Source organism: Hipposideros armiger, unplaced genomic scaffold (assembly GCF_001890085.2).
Source record: "Hipposideros armiger isolate ML-2016 unplaced genomic scaffold, ASM189008v1 scaffold_112, whole genome shotgun sequence".
Classification (NCBI taxonomy): Eukaryota; Metazoa; Chordata; class Mammalia; order Chiroptera; family Hipposideridae; genus Hipposideros; species Hipposideros armiger.
Window position 1 is genome coordinate 1883512 of NW_017731462.1, and position 20003 is coordinate 1903514.

The 20003-nt window shown below is 35.9% G+C and overlaps 1 protein-coding gene across 2 annotated transcripts in view; it reads left to right on the top strand.

Annotated features, from left to right (window-relative positions):
- UNC5C (unc-5 netrin receptor C) overlaps positions 1 to 20003 on the top strand; it is a 395582-nt gene that overhangs the window by 309839 nt on the left and 65740 nt on the right. For both annotated transcript variants that reach the window (XM_019647544.1, XM_019647543.1), the window contains exons 5-7: positions 4354 to 4534; positions 7925 to 8092; positions 10717 to 10881. In XM_019647544.1, the coding sequence (XP_019503089.1) occupies positions 4354 to 4534; positions 7925 to 8092; positions 10717 to 10881 (514 nt within the window). The remainder of the gene's footprint in view (positions 1 to 4353; positions 4535 to 7924; positions 8093 to 10716; positions 10882 to 20003) is intronic.

The window sequence follows — 20003 nt, forward strand, 5'->3', positions numbered from 1 at the left end:
AGTTGTCTTATGATTTTCAGTTTCCTCAGTGACATAGACATTTTGGTCATCAGCTGAAAGTGAGGATAGAGGGGGAGGTAGTGTTTAAGGAGAGAGGAGAAGGTGTGAAATAGCTGTCTAGAAGTGTGGGACGGTGAACAGACTATGAAAATACAGTATGAGTTTCAGGCAGAATTAAGGGCCTACTTGAGTTCTGTTATCATGAATTTAAGATGAGCCCACTCATCATGTCTGTGCAGAGCCATGTCCGCTGCAAGGATACAAAAGTAGTGTAGGGGAAACATGACCAAGTGAGCACCTTGAAGTGAAAGAGAGATGAGAAGGTTGAGGGTGTAATTCGAGGGGTGGTTGATAAAGTCAGACATTGGAATTTATATTTGGTCAAAAGGGAGAGGGGACACAAGAGGGATGACGATAAAGTTGGTAAGCTCAATAGACTGTAGGTCCTGGTGCAGGTTTGTTGAAATAGGGGTCTTAGAGAGAATGACCAGGAAAGACAGAAAATGGTGAAAAGAGAGGATGATTGAAGCTGAGTTAATGGAGGGGTTGCAATTATTGGTTAAAGACAAGAGCTAGGCCAGTGCTGCTCAAACTGTAATGTGTATGGGAATCCCCTGAAGTTCTGGTTATGATTTACATTTTTGATTCAGTAAGTCTAGGTGGGCAGAGCCTGAGATTTTGCATTTCTATGAAGCTCCTAGGTGACATAGAGGATATTGGTCCAAGGATCTCATTTGAAAGGCAATGGTCTAGAGTGGAATGTCTCGATCCCAGGAGCAAACCACTACCCCTTGTGGAGTTTAAAAAATGCTGATGCGAGGCCAGTCTTAACCAGTGAATCAGAGTTTCTCTGGGTTGGATTTAAAATTGATATAAATGTTTTCCAAGTTATTCTGCAGTGAAGCCAGGATTGAAAGCCTCTGGCCTAGAATATGTAACTATGAGAATGTGTGACTCAGAGGCCAAGATCATTCATTTCAGGAAGGAAGGTGATGGAACTGAGGGGCCAAGATGTTGAAAGTGTAATCTTTTGGTTATTAAAACACCAGAAATTATGACAGAAATTGTTCTGGATAAAATGACTGTGAGTCCAGAGATCTGTTGATGACTACAAAAAAATATAGCAGTTGGGTGACATAATCTGATGGCATGAGATTGAAAGCAAATTTGTTTGGAGAGAGAGGTCTGGAATAGACAATGCAGAACATGGACACTTACTGGACCCCCATGTTATTTTGTTAGATTTGTTAAATTTGGGGTGTCAAATATCTATCATGTGAGAGGATTCCAAAGAAAGCAGTAGTACCATGAAGAGCTAGGTTTTAGTCAGAGAAAAATAAAGAAAACAATCTTAAAACAGATTGAAATTTTGGAGGAATTTATTGCTGTATTCCAAGGCAGTACAGAATTTGAGACTTTTAGAGGGCGGGTGATGGAGATGCATCAAGCAGGACGAGGATCCCAGAACAGGAGAGAGTGATGACCTGCCTTGTGGACCTGAGCCTCTTATGGAGATGACGGTCTCAAAGCAGAGCATTGTGGCACAACTGGGAGTATTGGGGTATAGGGAACTGGTGGGGGGGCTCTTGCTGGAAGCCAGAGAAGTCCTTGGCTCCCTTACCCATTTCTATAGCTATTTTTATAGCAGTAGAACCCTTGTTTTCTTCAAACAAAGGCATACAAGTGAACCCCATATGGAAAACAGGTCAAGGAAGAGACTCTCTGATTCAAGCCAGTGTTCAGACAAGAGGCCAGAGTCCCTTGCAGAGCCCCAGGGGCCTCCCCAGTGGTTCTGAGGCTCCTCAGGGGTCCTTGAAACTTCAGGGTTGATAAGAGATGCCCAAGGAAAGTACAAAGTCATGTATAAGATAAGAAAGTAAAAACCATACAACCAATAATCATTAAGTCTTCTTAAATCTCTTGTCAACTCTTCCAATTCTTCTCTTTTTAACATGTAACAAACTCTTCAAATAAACAAGTGGTTTGCAATATCTCTTGAGATCTCTTTATGTCATTTATTATCAGGATAACAATACTGTTGTGAACTGATATTACATAAATAGAAACAACTCTAGGTTTGAACAGTCATGACTTAGGGCATGTTCTCCAGAAGCAAACCATGAGGAAAAGATTTGAATAGAAGTGCTTTTTATGGATATGCTCCTAAGAGAGCCTCAGAAGTGGATGGAGCCAGCAGGAAAGAAAAGTAGAAACCCAGAAAGAGTATAAATTCAGGTGAAATCTCAAGGAGGTAGCTTCAGCCTCATTCCCGCAGGAGAGCTCTGGAGAGTAACAAGTCAGGTTCTGGCCCCTACTCCCCACCATTGGCCACAAGGTTTATTTCCACGCCCTGTGAGCCAATGTGAAGGGGAAAGGTAGGGGAGTGGACTGCTAGGCACTTCCAGGAAAAGAGTCCAGGAGCCTGAGTGCTATCCTTCAAAGAAGACTAGCAGTATGGGTCCTGGAAAGAAAAGCACACACAGCACAAACAGACACACACACACACACACACACACACACACACACACAGACACACATACACAGACACACACACACAGACACACACACACACACGTGCACAAGTGGAAGAGATCCAATTTCAGCTCAGGGGAACCCAACAGTGCCTTCTATAACTGGAAAGCTTTCTTTAGAATGGTACAGATAACCTAGGTAAAGATTAGATTCAAAAAATATATATTTTTTAACGTGCTTCATTAATTCATGTTTTATTAATTTGTTCTTTACATAGGTTTATTTTTCCTTTTTTAAGTTAGTTTCATGTGTACAAAGCAACATAATAGTTAGACATTTACACTTCTCATAAGATTAAAAAAATATTAATGTCAGCTTTCAATGACTGTCAAGTAGATTTCTGACAGTATGAATTTTGCTACCTTCCCCCTGCACTTCTAGCAGGATCACATTACTATACCAGGTCAAGTGAGTATCAGTACCTTATCAAATATATCCAAGCAAGGCCCTGACTGAATGTGCTGTCTGTATTGAAAACAAAATATGTGCTTTAAAACTCCACTGTTTTAGGTAGATTCTATTCTCTTTCTCACTTCCATTAGTGTAAATACCAAGAATGGTTATCTATTTCAAAATTTACATTATTACAAATAGTTGCTTTTATCTACTCCCTCATACATTTACTTCAGGATTGTTGTTGGTTTCTGCTTTTCTCTATAAATGGTGGCCTCTCTTCTATGGATTAGAGAAGCATGATTATAGAGTCGCTGCATTAGATTTAATTTAGAACTGTGCAACGTCAAGCCCACTGACAGATTTAGAGATTAATTTCTAGACTTCTTGTGGTGCCAGAGAAGCTCCTTAAGATTTCGAAAATGGCAACACTATTGACTCCCTACCACTAAAGGTTACCTGTATCCACATCCACACTAATGCAAAAGGAAAGTTTAAGTGTGAGAAATATCCATGTCATTTTGCTTTATGGAAAACCCTGTGCACAGGAAAAAGAAAAAGAAGAGCTACAGGACAGGAAATAGTTTATCCTTCATAAGAACAGCTTATATAAATATATCTTTCCTCCTTGCATTCTGCAGGAATAACATTGCTATTGCTAAATTGACATTATTTGCATAGAAAAAAAAGTAACTTAATAGTTTTGGACAGTCATGGCTGAGGTCAGGTTCTCCAGAAACAAACCATGAGCCAAAGATTTGATGCGAGTGACATACAAAGGAGAGATTTAAGCATGAATTATATGTTATTGGGATTATACTGAGAGTTGGTAGGAAATCTGTTTTCCCCCAAGTATTTTGGCTTAGATGCATCTCCTAATATGTGTTTACTACATTTAAAAGTAAGTTCATTTTCAGGGAAATTTAATCCATATGTTCCAGCAAGGCTACACGTAAATCATCCAAATGTTGTTTTATTAGAGCTTCATGATATCTAAGATGCCTTTTGAGCTTTTTAAATTGTTCTTATACTCTTTACTGAAAAGCAGCAGGTAAGTTGCCAAGAGTAAACAAATCAAATAACAAAAGGTTTGAGTTCAGTTTGAAATGCGTAGCCTATTATTTTTGATTAGGTTCTGAAATTGGCAGCGCCAGTTCCCTGTTCCTGCCTGCAGGGCAAAGTGGAAACAATTTGAACACTGTATTTCCCAGTGGGTTCATTGACATTTGAGAATAGCATAGTACACATAGAATCAGCGTGTTTGGCAGGTGAGTGATACTTCACATGACCTCAGAAAGTTACTTCCTCCCAGTTTGCAGAAGTTCATAGCATGGAGCAATACAAGACATATTGCAAAACCCACATTAGACTGACAGCCATCAAGGGACCCATACGGGGGAATTATCTATTTCTCTTGTTCATCTTTAGGTGGAATGGTTGAAAAATGAAGACATAATTGATCCCGTTGAAGATCGGAATTTTTATATTACTATTGATCACAACCTCATCATAAAGCAGGCCCGCCTCTCAGATACCGCAAACTATACTTGTGTCGCCAAAAACATTGTTGCCAAGAGGAAAAGCACAACGGCAACTGTCATCGTCTACGGTGAGTGAGCTTTTGGGGTTGCACTCTAGTTCATGTCAAACTGTAGCTTCTTTTGTTTAATTTTAAAATATCAAACAAGAGGCCCGTTTTCAATCCCCGTTGCTGCCCTCTTCCAGCCTCTCACGTGGACAGTGAGAAATGTAACTGCTTCCCTGATATTCATAGAATAGAAAGACTAGCTTTGGAAATTGACAAATAGCCCTTGGTCAGTCAGTTTATAGGAAAGTAAAAAAAAAGTGCCAGTAGATGTCCCTGCTTCCCAAGGTCTTCGCCTCTCCATACCCTGGACCACTGAGATCTAGGGTGAGTTCCGAGAAGATGCTTAAAGCAGCCTGCTGCTCCTTCTGTGGGTCTTGGCTCAGTCCAATGATTGCAAAACATCAGGAAACCTGGAGCTGACATGTTCCCCAAACACGGCAGGGCAACTTGAACTTCCTGGAACTTCCCTGACACACTCCATCGGGGCATTCAGTGTGAAGACAAGCACAGCCATCACCAAGTAGCCCTAATCCCACCATGTGGCAAGGTTCAACATCATGACTTCAGGAACCTTCTTTCCCACCCTCTGGCCCTTTTGAATCTGTCTCATCTCTAAGCCTATAATTTCTCCAGAAGGAGTAAACAACTTCCCACCCAGTTTTGCTGTGGCACATGATGCTTTATCTCCCTGGATGGTTCAGAACTCTGTGGATTCCTCGTCATTCCATGAGTACTTCTATCTCCCCAGCTAATCTTTGAGCTCCTTTATGGACTAAAAGACAACTCTGTATATTTATGTATTTCTCACAGTTTAAACACATAGGAAGTCTTCATGTTCTTGATGAGTTATTGTCTCTGAGGAAACTGAACAACCCTGGGAAGGATTTTGAGGTTATGCCCCTCCTGAATGATATGACTGTTACTTAGAATGCAAGGAAGATTTTCATGGCTGCTTCAGTGTTAAATAAACTCTAGGGGCCTTAATGTCTTGATGAGTGAAGGAGTGATCGTTACTATCAAGTATCTGCCTCCTGGTACTTAAAGCAGAAAGTACCATACTGATGGATGTGTCCTCATGTGGTAGTTGAGAATAGAAGCCACTCTGATGCCCCAAAGGCTGAATTTAGACAGCTTTAAAACGCATTTCCATCACAGAGATGCAAACTATTTTGTTTTAATCCTCTAAATACTCTGAGGTTTAGTTTCCTAGTCAAGATAATGGCTATGTTGAATTATAAGCAATTGCCTTTCTTTAGTTACAATGATATATTTCCTACTTTTTGTCTTTCTAAACTGAATGAGTTAACGGCTTTGAAAATGCAAAAGAGAAATGGGGCACATTACAGCACATACCAATTATAAATAACTAATGAAGGCAGGCTCTGTATAGATGTGTTATACAGATGTTTAATACACATGTAAATCTCTTTTCCTATATAGACCATAGTTTCCATATCCAATAATTACAATCAATAGCCACAAGTAGTCACTAATTACAAACCAAACATTGTCTTCAGGTAGAATCAAACATAAGTAACAAGCATTTTGAGTTCAGAAAATGTCATGGGACTAGGGGTCAGAGTCTTGTGTTCTATGACTCATTCTGCCACTAAATGACGCTCAGTTGGTCACTTAACCAGGATGCTTGGAGCCCTTGTCACCTTCTTCATAAAATGAGGAAATAAGCCTAGGGTCTTCAAAGACTTTTTTTTCTCTAAAAGTTTATGATTATTCATTTCTCATTAAAATCCTAGCAAAGCAACACATGTATACTATAACCCCAAATATCAGTTTGCCAGTGTGCTAGTCAGCAATTTATACTGACAATTCCACAACATTTGGAGTTTTGTCTAGTGGAGCAGGTTAAGTTGCCTTTTGGAACACTAACTGAGACACTACCTATCGACTGTCTCCTTGTTCTTTTCACAGCCTCAGAAAATGAGTTGTCCAAGGCTCACAGGTTGGGCTCACCAGAAGCCCACAGAAAAAGATACATCTAACCAGTTTTTCAGTTTCGAGTCAGTTGTATCTATTTATTTTATTTTAGTTAGTGCTGTTTTTAGATTGCAAATATATATCCATTACAGAAAATTTGGAAAGCACAGAAATGGTTAAAGAAGAAAATACCTATAATCTTGTCATTTTGTCATCCAGAAATAGCTTTAGAAATATACTACTGATATTTTCTATACATAGATAGGACTTTAAAATATGGGATATAAATATATGTTTTTACTTAAAACATAATGTTGAGATGTTCATCTATTATTAAATATGATTCTACAGCATCATTTTTAATGGCTACCTAGGAGTAAATCACATGAACATACGTGGTTTATTGTTTTCCTATTGTTGGACATTATAGTTGTTTTCAATTATTTATCTCTGTATAAAAGAATAATTGCTGTGAAAAGTACTCTTGTCTGAGTCTGTGTACATAACACATTCATGATTATTTCCTATTACATGGGTTTCTAGAAAAGGTGATGTTGGGCATATGATATGTGCACATATAAGGTTTGGGTTCCTTGAATGGCTAAGACTCTTTTTTACTACCAGGAGGCATATGCATATGTTAGTTTTGTCATGTCTTAACTACAAGCAAATAATTTTTGCTAGAAATTGCTTAAGTACAATAATTTTATAGACTCACATTATTGAAATACTAGAATACATCAGTGTTTTCTTGAGTGAGATTTCCAGAGGTAAATAATGAACAGTGTTAGAGTGTGGGTTTTATAATCTCACCTATATTGACATCTCCATAAAACACCATAATTAGCCTTTATACACAAAATACATGTCCATTTCAATTACATCAACTAATTGCCAATTCAATCAAATAGCTATTCAATTAGTTTAAAATCTAGCAATGTAAGACTTTATTTCTTCACCAGTTTCAATGGTTAGTTAATAAAACTGGCTAAAAATCCTTGACAGGTTGTAAAGTTTACATATACTGAAGAAAAATAATCAATCATCTGTTGAGAAAAGGCGGAATGATTTTATTCAGTTCCCATGTTTCTGATCCACTTACAGCCTCGGCATAAAGATGTAAACATTTATTATTTGAGATAAGCTGTCAATTGTAATATTTGGAGCTTGATTAGGTAAGGGGATTTTTTTTTTAAGAACACTGGCCAAGAAAAAGAGAACACAGTCCTACTTACTTTTTTAAGTAGATGAGTAAATACTGGTAATTCATTTTATTTATCTCTGTGCTTAGATTCTTCAGCTCTGCAATGAAACTTTGAATGAAATGATGTCCATTGTCTCTCGTGGCTTTGAAATGTTAGATGTTTTATGGTCACGCGGGAGATAACTTTTTGTTTATGTGCTATGTGTGGTTTGTGTGTCTGTGTGTACATGTACATCTGTTTAATGCACGTTTTATTATTTACCTCCGTCTAGTAAATGGTGGCTGGTCCACTTGGACAGAGTGGTCTGTGTGCAATAGCCGCTGTGGACGAGGGTATCAGAAACGCACGAGGACCTGCACCAACCCAGCGCCACTTAATGGTGGTGCCTTCTGTGAAGGGCAGAGCGTGCAGAAAATAGCCTGTACCACATTATGCCCAGGTAAATAAACCAGTGCTCTCATTCCAAATGTCTCCTACCATTCTAGAAATATGTTTTAAGGGATATATACAAAGCCTTATTCTTGACCTAAATGTGTGGTAAACATTATTGAAATCCATCATGTCATTTGATGCTTATATTGCTTGGAAATGAAGTATTTTTTGCCAAAAGAGTACTTACCTTTATTACCTAAACATGCAAAATAGTACAAAACAAGACATTAAACACTTATAAACATAATCCTTCTCTATTACCAAACAAAACTGCTGGAGCCAGATTGCAGGTTCTATAATTCAAGGGATTTGAGCAGCATTGAAAGCCACACATTTTAGGAATAACAACCCTTGATCTCCAGAAAGCCATAGAAATTAATTGGAACTGAAATTTTAAAAATGTTTTAGACTGAAACATTTGATATTTGATGTCAGTTTCTGGGCAAGGACAAATAAAACATTTGGAATCAATTAAAAGGAAGTCTATGCTTTGTGACACATGAGCTAATGGATTTTGAAAATACAATGCAGTCAGCTCCTTATTATCTGCTCATGTTGGTCACCTGTTTTGTGAGTTATTTGCAATGGTACCTATGCCAAGATTGTATCCCTCTGCCTCTGAGCATTTTTCTATGCTATTTCATATTGTCACCAGGTCTTATTTGAAATTAATATCAGATAAAACCAAAATCAAGGGCCAGCCGAGTGGCTCCATTGGTTAAGAGCTTGCTTAAGAGTTTGAGCTCTGAGCAACAGTGGTTCAATGCCCGGCCCGAGCTGAGCTGCTACTGAGCTGCCAACAGGTGGCAGGATAGCTCAGCTAAAAAAAAAAAAAAAAAAGTTAAAACCGAAACCAAAACCCACCAAAATGCATAATTATACAATAAATTGAAAACTTAAGCTAAAATTATTTGGAAATAATCCATAAATTTAGTGCACTCCATTGAGTTATCTGTTATATTGTCAATTTCATTATTAAGATTCATAGTCTTCTTACTTCCCTTTATTTTGTCTAATGTTTGCCTGGTTTATTCTTTAATAAAACCTTTCTCAGAGATGGATTGAAGAAGTGAACTGAAGAGAAAAACATAATCTATATGATATATTCCTGTGTTGATTTCCAAATTTCAAAACAGTATCCCACACTGAACCTTTTAAGAGCTTTTAGTTATGGAACAAATTTTGCCACTTGGCTAAGCTTAGAATTTCGGTATTTTATCTTGTACGCTCCTATATTTTATCTAGATGCTGACTCCCACAATTAAAAATGCACTCAGCATTTTGAGTTAAAACAGAAGTGTGTGTGTGTGTGTGTGTGTGTGTGTGTGTGTGTGTGTGTGTGTACTTTGGGATGGTCTAAGTCAATGCAAATGCCTTTTCCCCAGATAGCTAGGAGCTGCTTACACAGCCGCTCTGTATGATTGAAATATTAATGCTTTCAACACTTTTTTCATGTGGGCATGTTTATATCTCTATATGTAATATGCAAAATATATTTACACAATAATTTGAAATGAAATCATACAGTAGGCTATTAAAATTGATATAATTTCTATCAATATGCAAGTATAAGATGCTATGTATATTAGATGTTCAATAAATTATATTTAACATTGTTTTACATTGAATTCTAGTTAATCATAATTATTTATGTATTTCAGGGAAAATTTTAAAAAACTTAACTCTGATCAATATTTTTATCCTATAATGTAAGAACCTTTAAAGACTGCATTTTAAAATATGACCTTAGTGAAATTTACTATGTATTTTTTTCAGATTAGGATTGAAGTCATTTTTTTGTAACAGAAACATCACAGCTCAATTATTGAAATTACTAACAAGCCAACCACCCAAATTAGGAAGACAGTGAGTCAATTCTGTGATTGAATCACAACAAGATATTGGGAATGGGAATGTGACTCAATGTATTTTTAAAATAAAAATAGAAATTTGTACATCATAAAATAGTGGAATGGAATCATCAAATAATAAATGGAAAATAATATAGTTTTTTCAAGAAACCATTAAAGAAAATCTCATTAGAATCAACTAGCCTAGATGAAAATATAAAATCAAATACATATATAGGACACAGGCAGATGATAGACAGATGATAGATGATAGATAGATGGATAGATAGATAGATAGATAGATAGATAGATGATAGATAGATAGGTAGATTTCTTCCCCACTCTACCAACCTCTTCTCCTTATCCCCACATAGGTTTACTTGCACCACCCACATGACATGATGCATGAAGAAATCTTGGATCTAAGAAGAATCCCCCAATTTTCAATACAAAATCTAGAAGTTTCCTATTTAATAGGAAAAGGGCAGCACCATGATTTATTTTTATGTAGCTTAGTGACAACTTCGGTTTCTGTGTGTCCCATTAATCTTCCCTTGCTTTGTCAGTGAGGAGAGTCTCACAGTTCGTGCGGAGAGTTCACGGAGCCTCGCGGATGTATGCAGAGCACGCTCTACTTCTAGTAGTCGAAATGAGTGTGGTCCTTAGTGGGGAATTTTCTCCAGTTTGTTTTGTTTAGTTTTTATACATGAGCTCTGTTACCCTCTGCTCTCAAGAGGCGCCTTCTCCCTTTGACCTGATGCTGGGTTTTTCTCTGTGGTAGTGGATGGCAGGTGGACCTCCTGGAGCAAGTGGTCTACTTGTGGGACGGAGTGCACACACTGGCGCAGGAGGGAGTGCACAGCGCCAGCCCCCAAGAACGGAGGCAAGGACTGCGATGGTCTGGTCTTGCAATCCAAGAACTGCACTGATGGGCTTTGCATGCAGAGTAAGTCTATTTGAGCAAACGACAGACACAGGGAGTCTGAGATGTTACCATTTAGATTTCTTCAAAGGGAATACTAGAAATTAAAAATTATTTGAACAACAAAAAATGCAATAATATACCAATATCTTAGCTCTCTACCAAAATTGAAAATAGTAAACTTTCAGAAACCAGAAGGAATAATAACTATGTCCAGTTAACAAATGATTGCACAGTATTGCTTTCCTAGGAGCAAAGAATGATTTAGTCATTTCCATAGAGGGGCTGTCATCCTTTCCAGAACAGGCAACCACTACTCAGTTTTATTAGTGCACAAAAGGGAGCCTTCACCTTCTCATAGGTCACATATTTCCAAAAAGTAAGCTATTTATTCCTAATTCATGACCATGGGGTATGTAATATATGCATGTAAGGACAGGAAACATTTCTGCAGGTAGATTTACCAATTTACAAGTGTTTAGCGGAATCATCTTTACAACTCATCGAAAATGCTGGGATTTGTTAAAAATTATGTTTACTTAGAGGAAATAATGTTAAAACATAAATTTTAAAAATGGGTATAGAAGATTGGCTCAGGAATATAATGGGTGCTTTAAGCTAAACATTCCCCATTTTTCATGGCTTTGTTCCTTAGGTTTTCTTAATGAGATGGTTGTTTGATTTTCATACCTGTGAACTCTTACCTCTTTATTGAGGAGCCCTTAGATGTACAAAATTTACCATCTCTTTCATGACCATGTATTAAGGTACTAAGAATTTTTCTGAAATCACACCTACACAGATGAATGGATCAAACAATGTACTGTCTTTGCATCTTACCTAATGGTGGCCAAATGTTGACATTTCTTACAACACATTACAAATTGCTTGTGGAATACAAGCAACCAAATATATTTGTGTAGAAGCATTTGTACTTGTCATTTAACAACAAAATATTTTATTTTCACCATGTTTTTGAAATTCTATTCCAGAGTTTATACACACAGGGGCCTTTAAAAAGAAACCTTATTTAAAATACAAATAAGTAATTAAGTTGCTGACACAGAATAAAAAACCCAATAGACCTTTAGTTTTTCTATTCCCGGTAGGTTGCATTCTTGAGAATGGGTTACTGCTGAGCGTAAAAAGCACAGCTTCTAGGTATGATTTTGGGACTGCTACTGTGCATCCCACTAAGTTTGTACCTTAAATACAAGAATAAAAAGAATACAGCTTTTACTAACCATTTATCCAGAGATACAAGTTTTGTTCCTTTAGGTGTAAGTTTGAGTAAGAATTAAAATAAAAACATACACATGCAAGTTATTCTTTTAACATTTTTATAACTTAGCATTCTTCCTTTAGTGTTTGACAAATTGATTCAAGTGATCAAAAAATAGCACTATTTGAAGTACCCTTCTTCGCCCACTCCACTACCCCCCAACTCCCTCACTCCCTTCTCCCCTCTCTCAATATTATATATCAACTTTGGGTGATTTAATGCTTACTGCTTCTATTGTGCATATTTAAAAATTCCCAAAGTAACCTATTTAACAAATACTGCAATGCTGCAAGATGGAACACTAGGCCTTTAATTAGTTACACAAATGACACATTTTAAATTATGACATTTATCAAATACAAACATAAAATATTCAAGTTAAGACTTTCATGACAGCATTCCCTTAGCGTCTAGCTTATTTCTGACAGCATTAATAGAATCCTTTCTTATGGTTGCATATTTGCCAATAATGATGGCATGAAGCATTTGTGTACATAAAAAAAGGGAATGAGGCTACAGGAGGGGTTGTTTGTTGTTTGTTTTTATTTGTTTATTTTTTTTACCAAGTCCTTGTTAGGCTGAAACATTTGGATGTTTGGATTAAAATCAGTCAGTTAAAAAGCTATTCTCTTTTACAATTCTGATTTGCTATAGTAACAGCCCCTGCTAAGTCAATAAATTCCTTCATCTGCCCTCCTAAATCTACTCTAGTGCAACTGAGAATTGTAGACTGTACTACTATTGATTTCCTCGGTGATAAAAAACACAGAGATATTTCTGTACTGTTTAACTGTAGTATTATATAGTGAAAGCCATAGTAACTGTTTTCCTAGTAAGCAGGGTGTTTTTGGTATAACATGGTTGCCAGAGTCTTGCCAAAAAATAATATTGCTCTTGACCTTTATTTTGGAAAACAAAAAAAGATTTTTTAGTAGTGAAAGTACCAAGCTTTCAAGAGGGACAGGTCTGTATTAAGAAAAAGAATGGAAATAGAAAAGACAGCCAGAAAGTTGCAATTGATGGTTAAGAATTGTCATTTAACATGTATTTACTTGAGGAGAATTGTGTCTTCAATGCATTAATAAATAGTTCTTCATCAATATTGCAATATTATCTCAAAATAAAGCTAGCCTACAGGTATGCAACACAACCTCTGCATCCATTTGAAATTATCTACAAATGATCCTGATGTAAATATAGACATGCTGCGAGGGAGGAGAAATTCAGAGGTCATAACGATGTCAGTAGAATTCCAAGTTACCTGATAATGTAGTGCAGTATATTTTAAAAGCCACGTTGGTACTTAAAAGCAATACAATTGAAATATATAGAAAATAGGACTATCAATGCTTATTCACTAACTTGTTCAAAACAACCATATTCAGACACATTTCTTCCTTAACCATCTCCATCATTACAAAATTATAAACTCCTTTGACTTAAGATATGTAGACATATTGGATAAAATATTAAAATGTAAAAAACATACACACATATGGAGTGTGTATGAGAGAGAGAGAGAGAGAGAGAGAGAGAGAGAGAGAGAGAGAGAGAGAGAGAGAGAGAGAGAGGATAAATCAAGTTCAAGAGAAAGAGGGAAATCCTCAAGTGCCAGAAATGAGGTAGGAACTTAAATCTAGAACGATAACTGTCTGAGTGGACAGCAGAATAACCAAGAGGGGCATTGGACCTTGCTGTGGGATATAAGATATATCCTCACTACACATGGCTGTAGGGGTTGGGAGTTAGAGTTTCAGCTTTGGCACAGAGGCAGAAGCCCTGGATTTGCAAAAGCCTGACGCTGAGAGCTGGAAGCAAGAGCCCTGAGTAAAGCTGGGTCTCATAAATGCCTACCCCACCATGAAAAATAACTAGAAAAATTTCATCAACCAAGCTAGGGAAGCCACAGGAAAATTCATGGTAGAAGAAAGAAAAGTGAAGCCTTCCCTTAAATAAAACCTATAATAAAACCACAATCCTAAACCCAGCTCTGGTATGGAGTCTAAAATACAGTACAGGGAGCAAAAAAAACCCCCGAAAGATGTGTAATTTACATAATTGGTAAAACTTCTGGGGTATCACCAGAAACAAACAGCAAGCCATTCTCTAGAGTGCTTTCCACAACCCAAGTGTATTGGTCTATGATAAAAATAGCCTACTCCTGAAAATGAGCTTCTAATACAGTTTCATATCACCCAGGGGAACACAGTCTGCTGTAAGGGAGAGCCAGCAACATAATAATAGTGAGTTAGCACTCTCATAACAGAGACTCATAGAGCAATCTGAATGAGACTATAAAATCAATCAAAATAAAAAGACAAACAGTATGTGTAAAAGGAATATAAGCATAAATGAAAGAATAGAATGCTGTAAAAAGAGCAGATAGATTTGGGGAAAAATCAAATGAAATGTCTAGAATTATAAACATGATAATCGAAAACTAAAACTCGGTGGAAGACTAAAAATCAGATCAGATCATAGAGAGCTTTAGAAAAAGTTAAAGAGAAAATTAGTAAAATAGAATGCAGAACTCATGAAACTTCTCAGAATACAGGAAAACAGATAAAGGGAGTGATTCTATAAAATCAAAAATTTATTACTAAAGAGAGCAAAATTTAAAATTTGAAACAATCAAGAAAGAGGGGACCTACTACTCATTAACTCTCACTAATATACTACCAAAACTATAAAAATTGATTCTTTTGAAAAAAGAGAAACCATTTAAAAGGCAGTTGAAAATAAGATGAAATTAAATTATGAACAACAGTAACAGAATATGGGAAGGTGTGATCTGAGTGAAATTTTCCTAATTTCCATGTATTGTTCATGAAAAGAACAGTAATACGATTTGTACTAGACTTTACTGATTCAAGTGTTCCAGTTAAAATGTTAAGACTGACTACACATAAAAGTTGAACGCATAAATTCAAAATAAGAGTTAAAGGGCAGGTCAGGAACAATAAAGAAAGAAGAAAAATATGGTAAATGAAAAATAGTAAATAAGATGGTATACATCAGGGATCATCATATATCAAGGATAATAATGTAAATGAACTAAATTTACCTGTTAAAGGAAATACAAAATTATGAGGAAAAAAATCCAGTTTTATAGTGTTTATGAGAGACATACTTAAATCATAATTATAGAGGATTGAAAGTTAAGAAGTGGAACTTACAATATAGTTCAATTTTTATTTTAAAATGTCCAGTTAATGGCTTTGACTATCTGACTGGGCCATCCTTAATTCGATTCCATTTCCCATTATGCCTAAGTAACACATATTAGAGATTGTGTGTGCTCATAGTTTTAATTTAGATTTTTGCTTTTCTTAGACTTTATAGTTTTTAGAATGTTTAATTTTTCATTGGATATTTAATCAAAACTTTTCTAAATTGTTTAACAGCCTATTAGTTTTTTTTGTGTAAGATGTCTTAGAAATCCAGGTATTTCCTGAATGCCAACTGAAATTTTTAAAAGGCTTTGAGGGTTACTTACAAAATTATTTAATATTTAAAAGATATAATGCTACATGTTAGCAGATGTGCAGTAGAGTAGAATTTCTTATATTTTGCTAATAGGGATATAAATTTTTACAACTTGGGGAGGTGATTTGACAATATGAGCCAAGAGGTTTAAAAGTGTTCTTATCCTTTGACCCCGTAACCCTACTTCAGTGAATACATTTTAGGTAGTTAATATGAAGACCTAAAAAGATGTATGCCAAATATGTCATATTCTTTGTATTTTATTGTAAAAAAATGCAAAGTCCAAAGCCCAATATTAGAGAAATGGTTAAGTATTACATGCTTCCTCCACAAGGTGGGATAGCATATAACCACTAAAATATTTATGATGATTTATGTTTTTAACATGAAAAGCAGAATATAGATTTATAGATGCATTTAGTCATAAGTATGGAAAAGTGAGCTTTAGAAAAAGATGAATGAAATTTATGCATTTGTGTTTGTGAGATTAGTTATTTTTCTTTTTCAATATGCATTCTATTCTCCAAATTCCTTATATTTAATATTTCTTTATGTTTATAATTGTAAATGACTTTTTGGAAGAGAAATGCTGAAGATTGGCTGAAACAACTGTATATCTTATTCACTGGAGTCTAGGGATTTGAAATGTAGCAAAATCACTAACACATCCTGGGAATTTGGTCACATTGATTCAAATTATTAGATTAGATTTAAATTAGATTACCAAAAAAAGTATTTGCACAAATACTTGCATAAAGAAAGCCCTAGTTGTATAAAACCCTCAGTGACAAAAGTAACTTACAGCCAGTAAATTAATTGTGTATATAAAAGGATTTTGAAGACGTGGAGATTTGGAACTGAATTATAGTTTTGCACTATTTCCCAGTTGCCTATTATGTACGCTTGCAAACATACTTATCATTAAACTCTTTGATAAATTGGATTCATTACGTGATGCTGTGTAATTTAATTTGTGAAACAAGGTCGTGGTCTTTAAGCAATTTAATTAGCTCCACTAAATTTTTTAGACCATTCATATACATTAGTTGATATTGAAGTGTCATATATGTCATATATATATATATATATATATATATATATATATATATATATATATATATATATATTACACTGGATATATCATCGTTGGCCTGAAAAAGTAGTTCCTACACTGGAGACACCACCTTCTAGAACTTGGTGTTTTTTTCACTAGAATGCATTATTAAAGATTAACTAAAAACCATCAGTCACTTAATGTCCCAGAAAGAAGTTGGGCATTTTTGCACATTGTTAACTTAAAAAACAATTTAAAAACTGGAGTCTTTTGGTATGCTAAGAGATATGGATTGCATTGAACAAAAATGCATATAGATTGACTTGGAGTGTTTTTTCATTATTGAAAATAGCTAAACACATCTGTCTGATGTGTCTGATATGAAAAACTTAACATTAATAACAGATTAACTGTTTTTACTTAATACTACAGAATAATACATCTTATTCAGAATGCAGTAATGAAAGGTTCATTGTATTGTGTATCCATTTAGGTTTCTTTATTCCATTCCTAAAATTATATGAAAATAGTCCCTATATTAGTTTGCCATGTAGTTTTGAAATAGGATTTACATAAAATGGTTCAGGCATTGGGGGCGGGGGAAGGGAGGGAGGGAGAGAGAGAAAACACTAGACATAAATAGAAAAAGATACAGAAGAAAAAAGCACTTAGGACAATCTCCAAAATGCTAAGCCAATAAGCACATTTACCTTTTATGTTGAAATACAATGGCATTACCAAGACCTGACAACTTTTAATTTTTATACTCTCCATAATGAATTTGTAGTAAGATCTACTTTGTCATGGTTGGCATATAATGTTTTAATCCATGCCTACTTTTCCCTCTTGTAAATAGCAATCCAAGGACTGTATATACGTGGCTTAGTCCAGAAATGGTGCTTTATATATATTGATGAATACACGCAATTAGATTAGTACATGACTGCTGCCATTCCTATGAACTTCAATTTTCAGTCCCGTTTGAAGATCGGAGTCCCATACAGCAATATGTAACAGTTCAAATCTGAATTCAGAATTATTCCTTCTTGCTGAAGAGGGTTGACGTCATGGCACACAAATTAAAAATTGCAATTTACAAACAAGAACTGCCTGAATTTGTGTCTGCATCAGTGAACTTCTTGACGTTGGGAAATTAAAATGTTCTGCAGTCTGCAAATTTAGCACTTTGTACTCATTAAAAAATTTACATGTCACACAGCTCTTCCATTAATTCTCACGTACAGAGGAAGTGGCAGAATTCTGTGTGTAAATTGTGTTGTGGACACACTGCATATCGGGGCCTCCGGAGTCCCAGGTGCCTTTAACGTGAGGAAATCATTTACCTTACAAATAGTCTTTTCTTGACTTTCGAATGATGTGTTTATAACCACAGTAGCCGGCATGTGAGAAGGTGCTAGCCAGTTTCCAGTGAAATTCTTGTCAACACAGCAGTTTGATAGGGAGTCCATAATTGTGAGTGTCAGACAGTGAGCGCTTTTATCTCTACTTTGGAAGAAGTTGATGTCATAGCTATGTGTGTAGAGTCTTTGATAGGCATAGTGTCCCAGCTGGCAAATAAATATTCTGTACGTGGACTGGCTGCCCAACACAGTGCTCTGCTGTCTCCGGTATAATAAGTGCGGTTTGCTTTTGCTTTTTTCCTTTCTGGTAAAACATTTTCCTGCTTTTGAAAGCAGGGATGTGGTTAGAAACTGTAGCCCACAGAGACTTGCTACACACCAATGAGTCCCCACACGGATTAGTATAAGAGGACAAATGCAAGGTCTTCAACTTCTGTGATGGAAAGGAAGCTGCTAGGGGTTCAAGCAACATGCCACTTTTCACAACCACAGTACAGTGTGGACTCCTTCCACATCACATAGGTGCAGGGCCAGAGCTTTCAATTAGGTTTCCTTTTTGCCTAAAAATCTAGCAGATGTGGTGATATATGCTAGAAATCAGCCTCCTGTCATTTTTCTCTCAGGTGTCTTTACTACCAGGGATTACAATGTCATTGCCTTTGGGTTTGATAGTTCTTCTTAAGGAGCATTGATGGAGATAGAGTCTCCTGCACTAAAAACACTTGGGCAGCTGATCTGTGGGTTTGAGTTTACTCAACTGTTGAGCTAAATTTCGGACATTGATTCTTCATCTCCTGTGAGTCACAAGATAAGACTTTTACTTCCTGAGATGCGAATTCCCTGCGATTCATTTTCAGAGGGTATGGCTGTTGCTGTCGGGAGCAGAGCTGTGCATCTGTGTAGTGAGGATGCCTGGTTGTCCTGTGAAGGCTGGAGCTCAAATTACCGCAACAGTTTTGATAACTGACATCAGTGATAAGCAAATGTCATTTTCAATTTTTGTTGTCATGTCCTAGAATTTATGTGTTCATTTATTTGGAGGTTCTTAAGCCCCTGTCAATATATAAACCCTCAGAAGAGTGGTAAATTATAATAAATGACCTGAGTGTCTTTGACAGACCTGACCTTTGACATCATTAGTGCTGTCTTGATGGGCTTGCTAGATAAGAACTGACTGAAAACGAAAATAACAAAACCTGGACATGTTTATTTTGAATGGACCTTGAGGTTTTTAATAGGAACATATGCATCAGGAGAAATGTAATCAGGGGTAAGAAAAATCCCATATTTTGGCTTAAGGTAAAGTCACAGGCAAAAAAAAAAGACCAAGCAGCCAGATTGAGGAGAGGGAGAAATCCATTCAGAATAGAGATTCTTCTAATGTTAAGATACTAAAAATGAGGACGGATCTTTTGAAGTTGTCTAGTATACTTCAGATAGATAAATATGACTAAAATGAACCCAAAACCTGATAATATACAAACACATACTTTTATAGAACACATTTATTTCTTTTATAAACTATAATTGAGTTATACAATATCGTCATAATTTATATTCTAACCACCCTATAAGATATAAATTATCTTATACTTTATTGAATTCTCACAATATCATAAAATCTATTTACATGTATTAAGGTAATAGAAGCAGCTCCATATTGAAATATTGAGTAAACCTTGAAGGCAAGCAAGAACACTTTATAAAACTCTACCTATCTCCCTTTTGTTTGGGAATGTGATAGCTAATCTAAACAAAGAGAGTTTTAATTCCCAGATATTAAGATTTTCCTTTTAGGCATTCCTTAAATGTGGCTCAGTGGTTCTCAAACTTTAGTGGACATAAAAATCACATATATTTTATTTTAAAGGAATTACAGATGTAATTTTAATTTTATTCACTTTCCACCTAATAAGCTGACCTTAGGACCTGGCATAAGTTGCTTCTGACTCCCATCTACTAT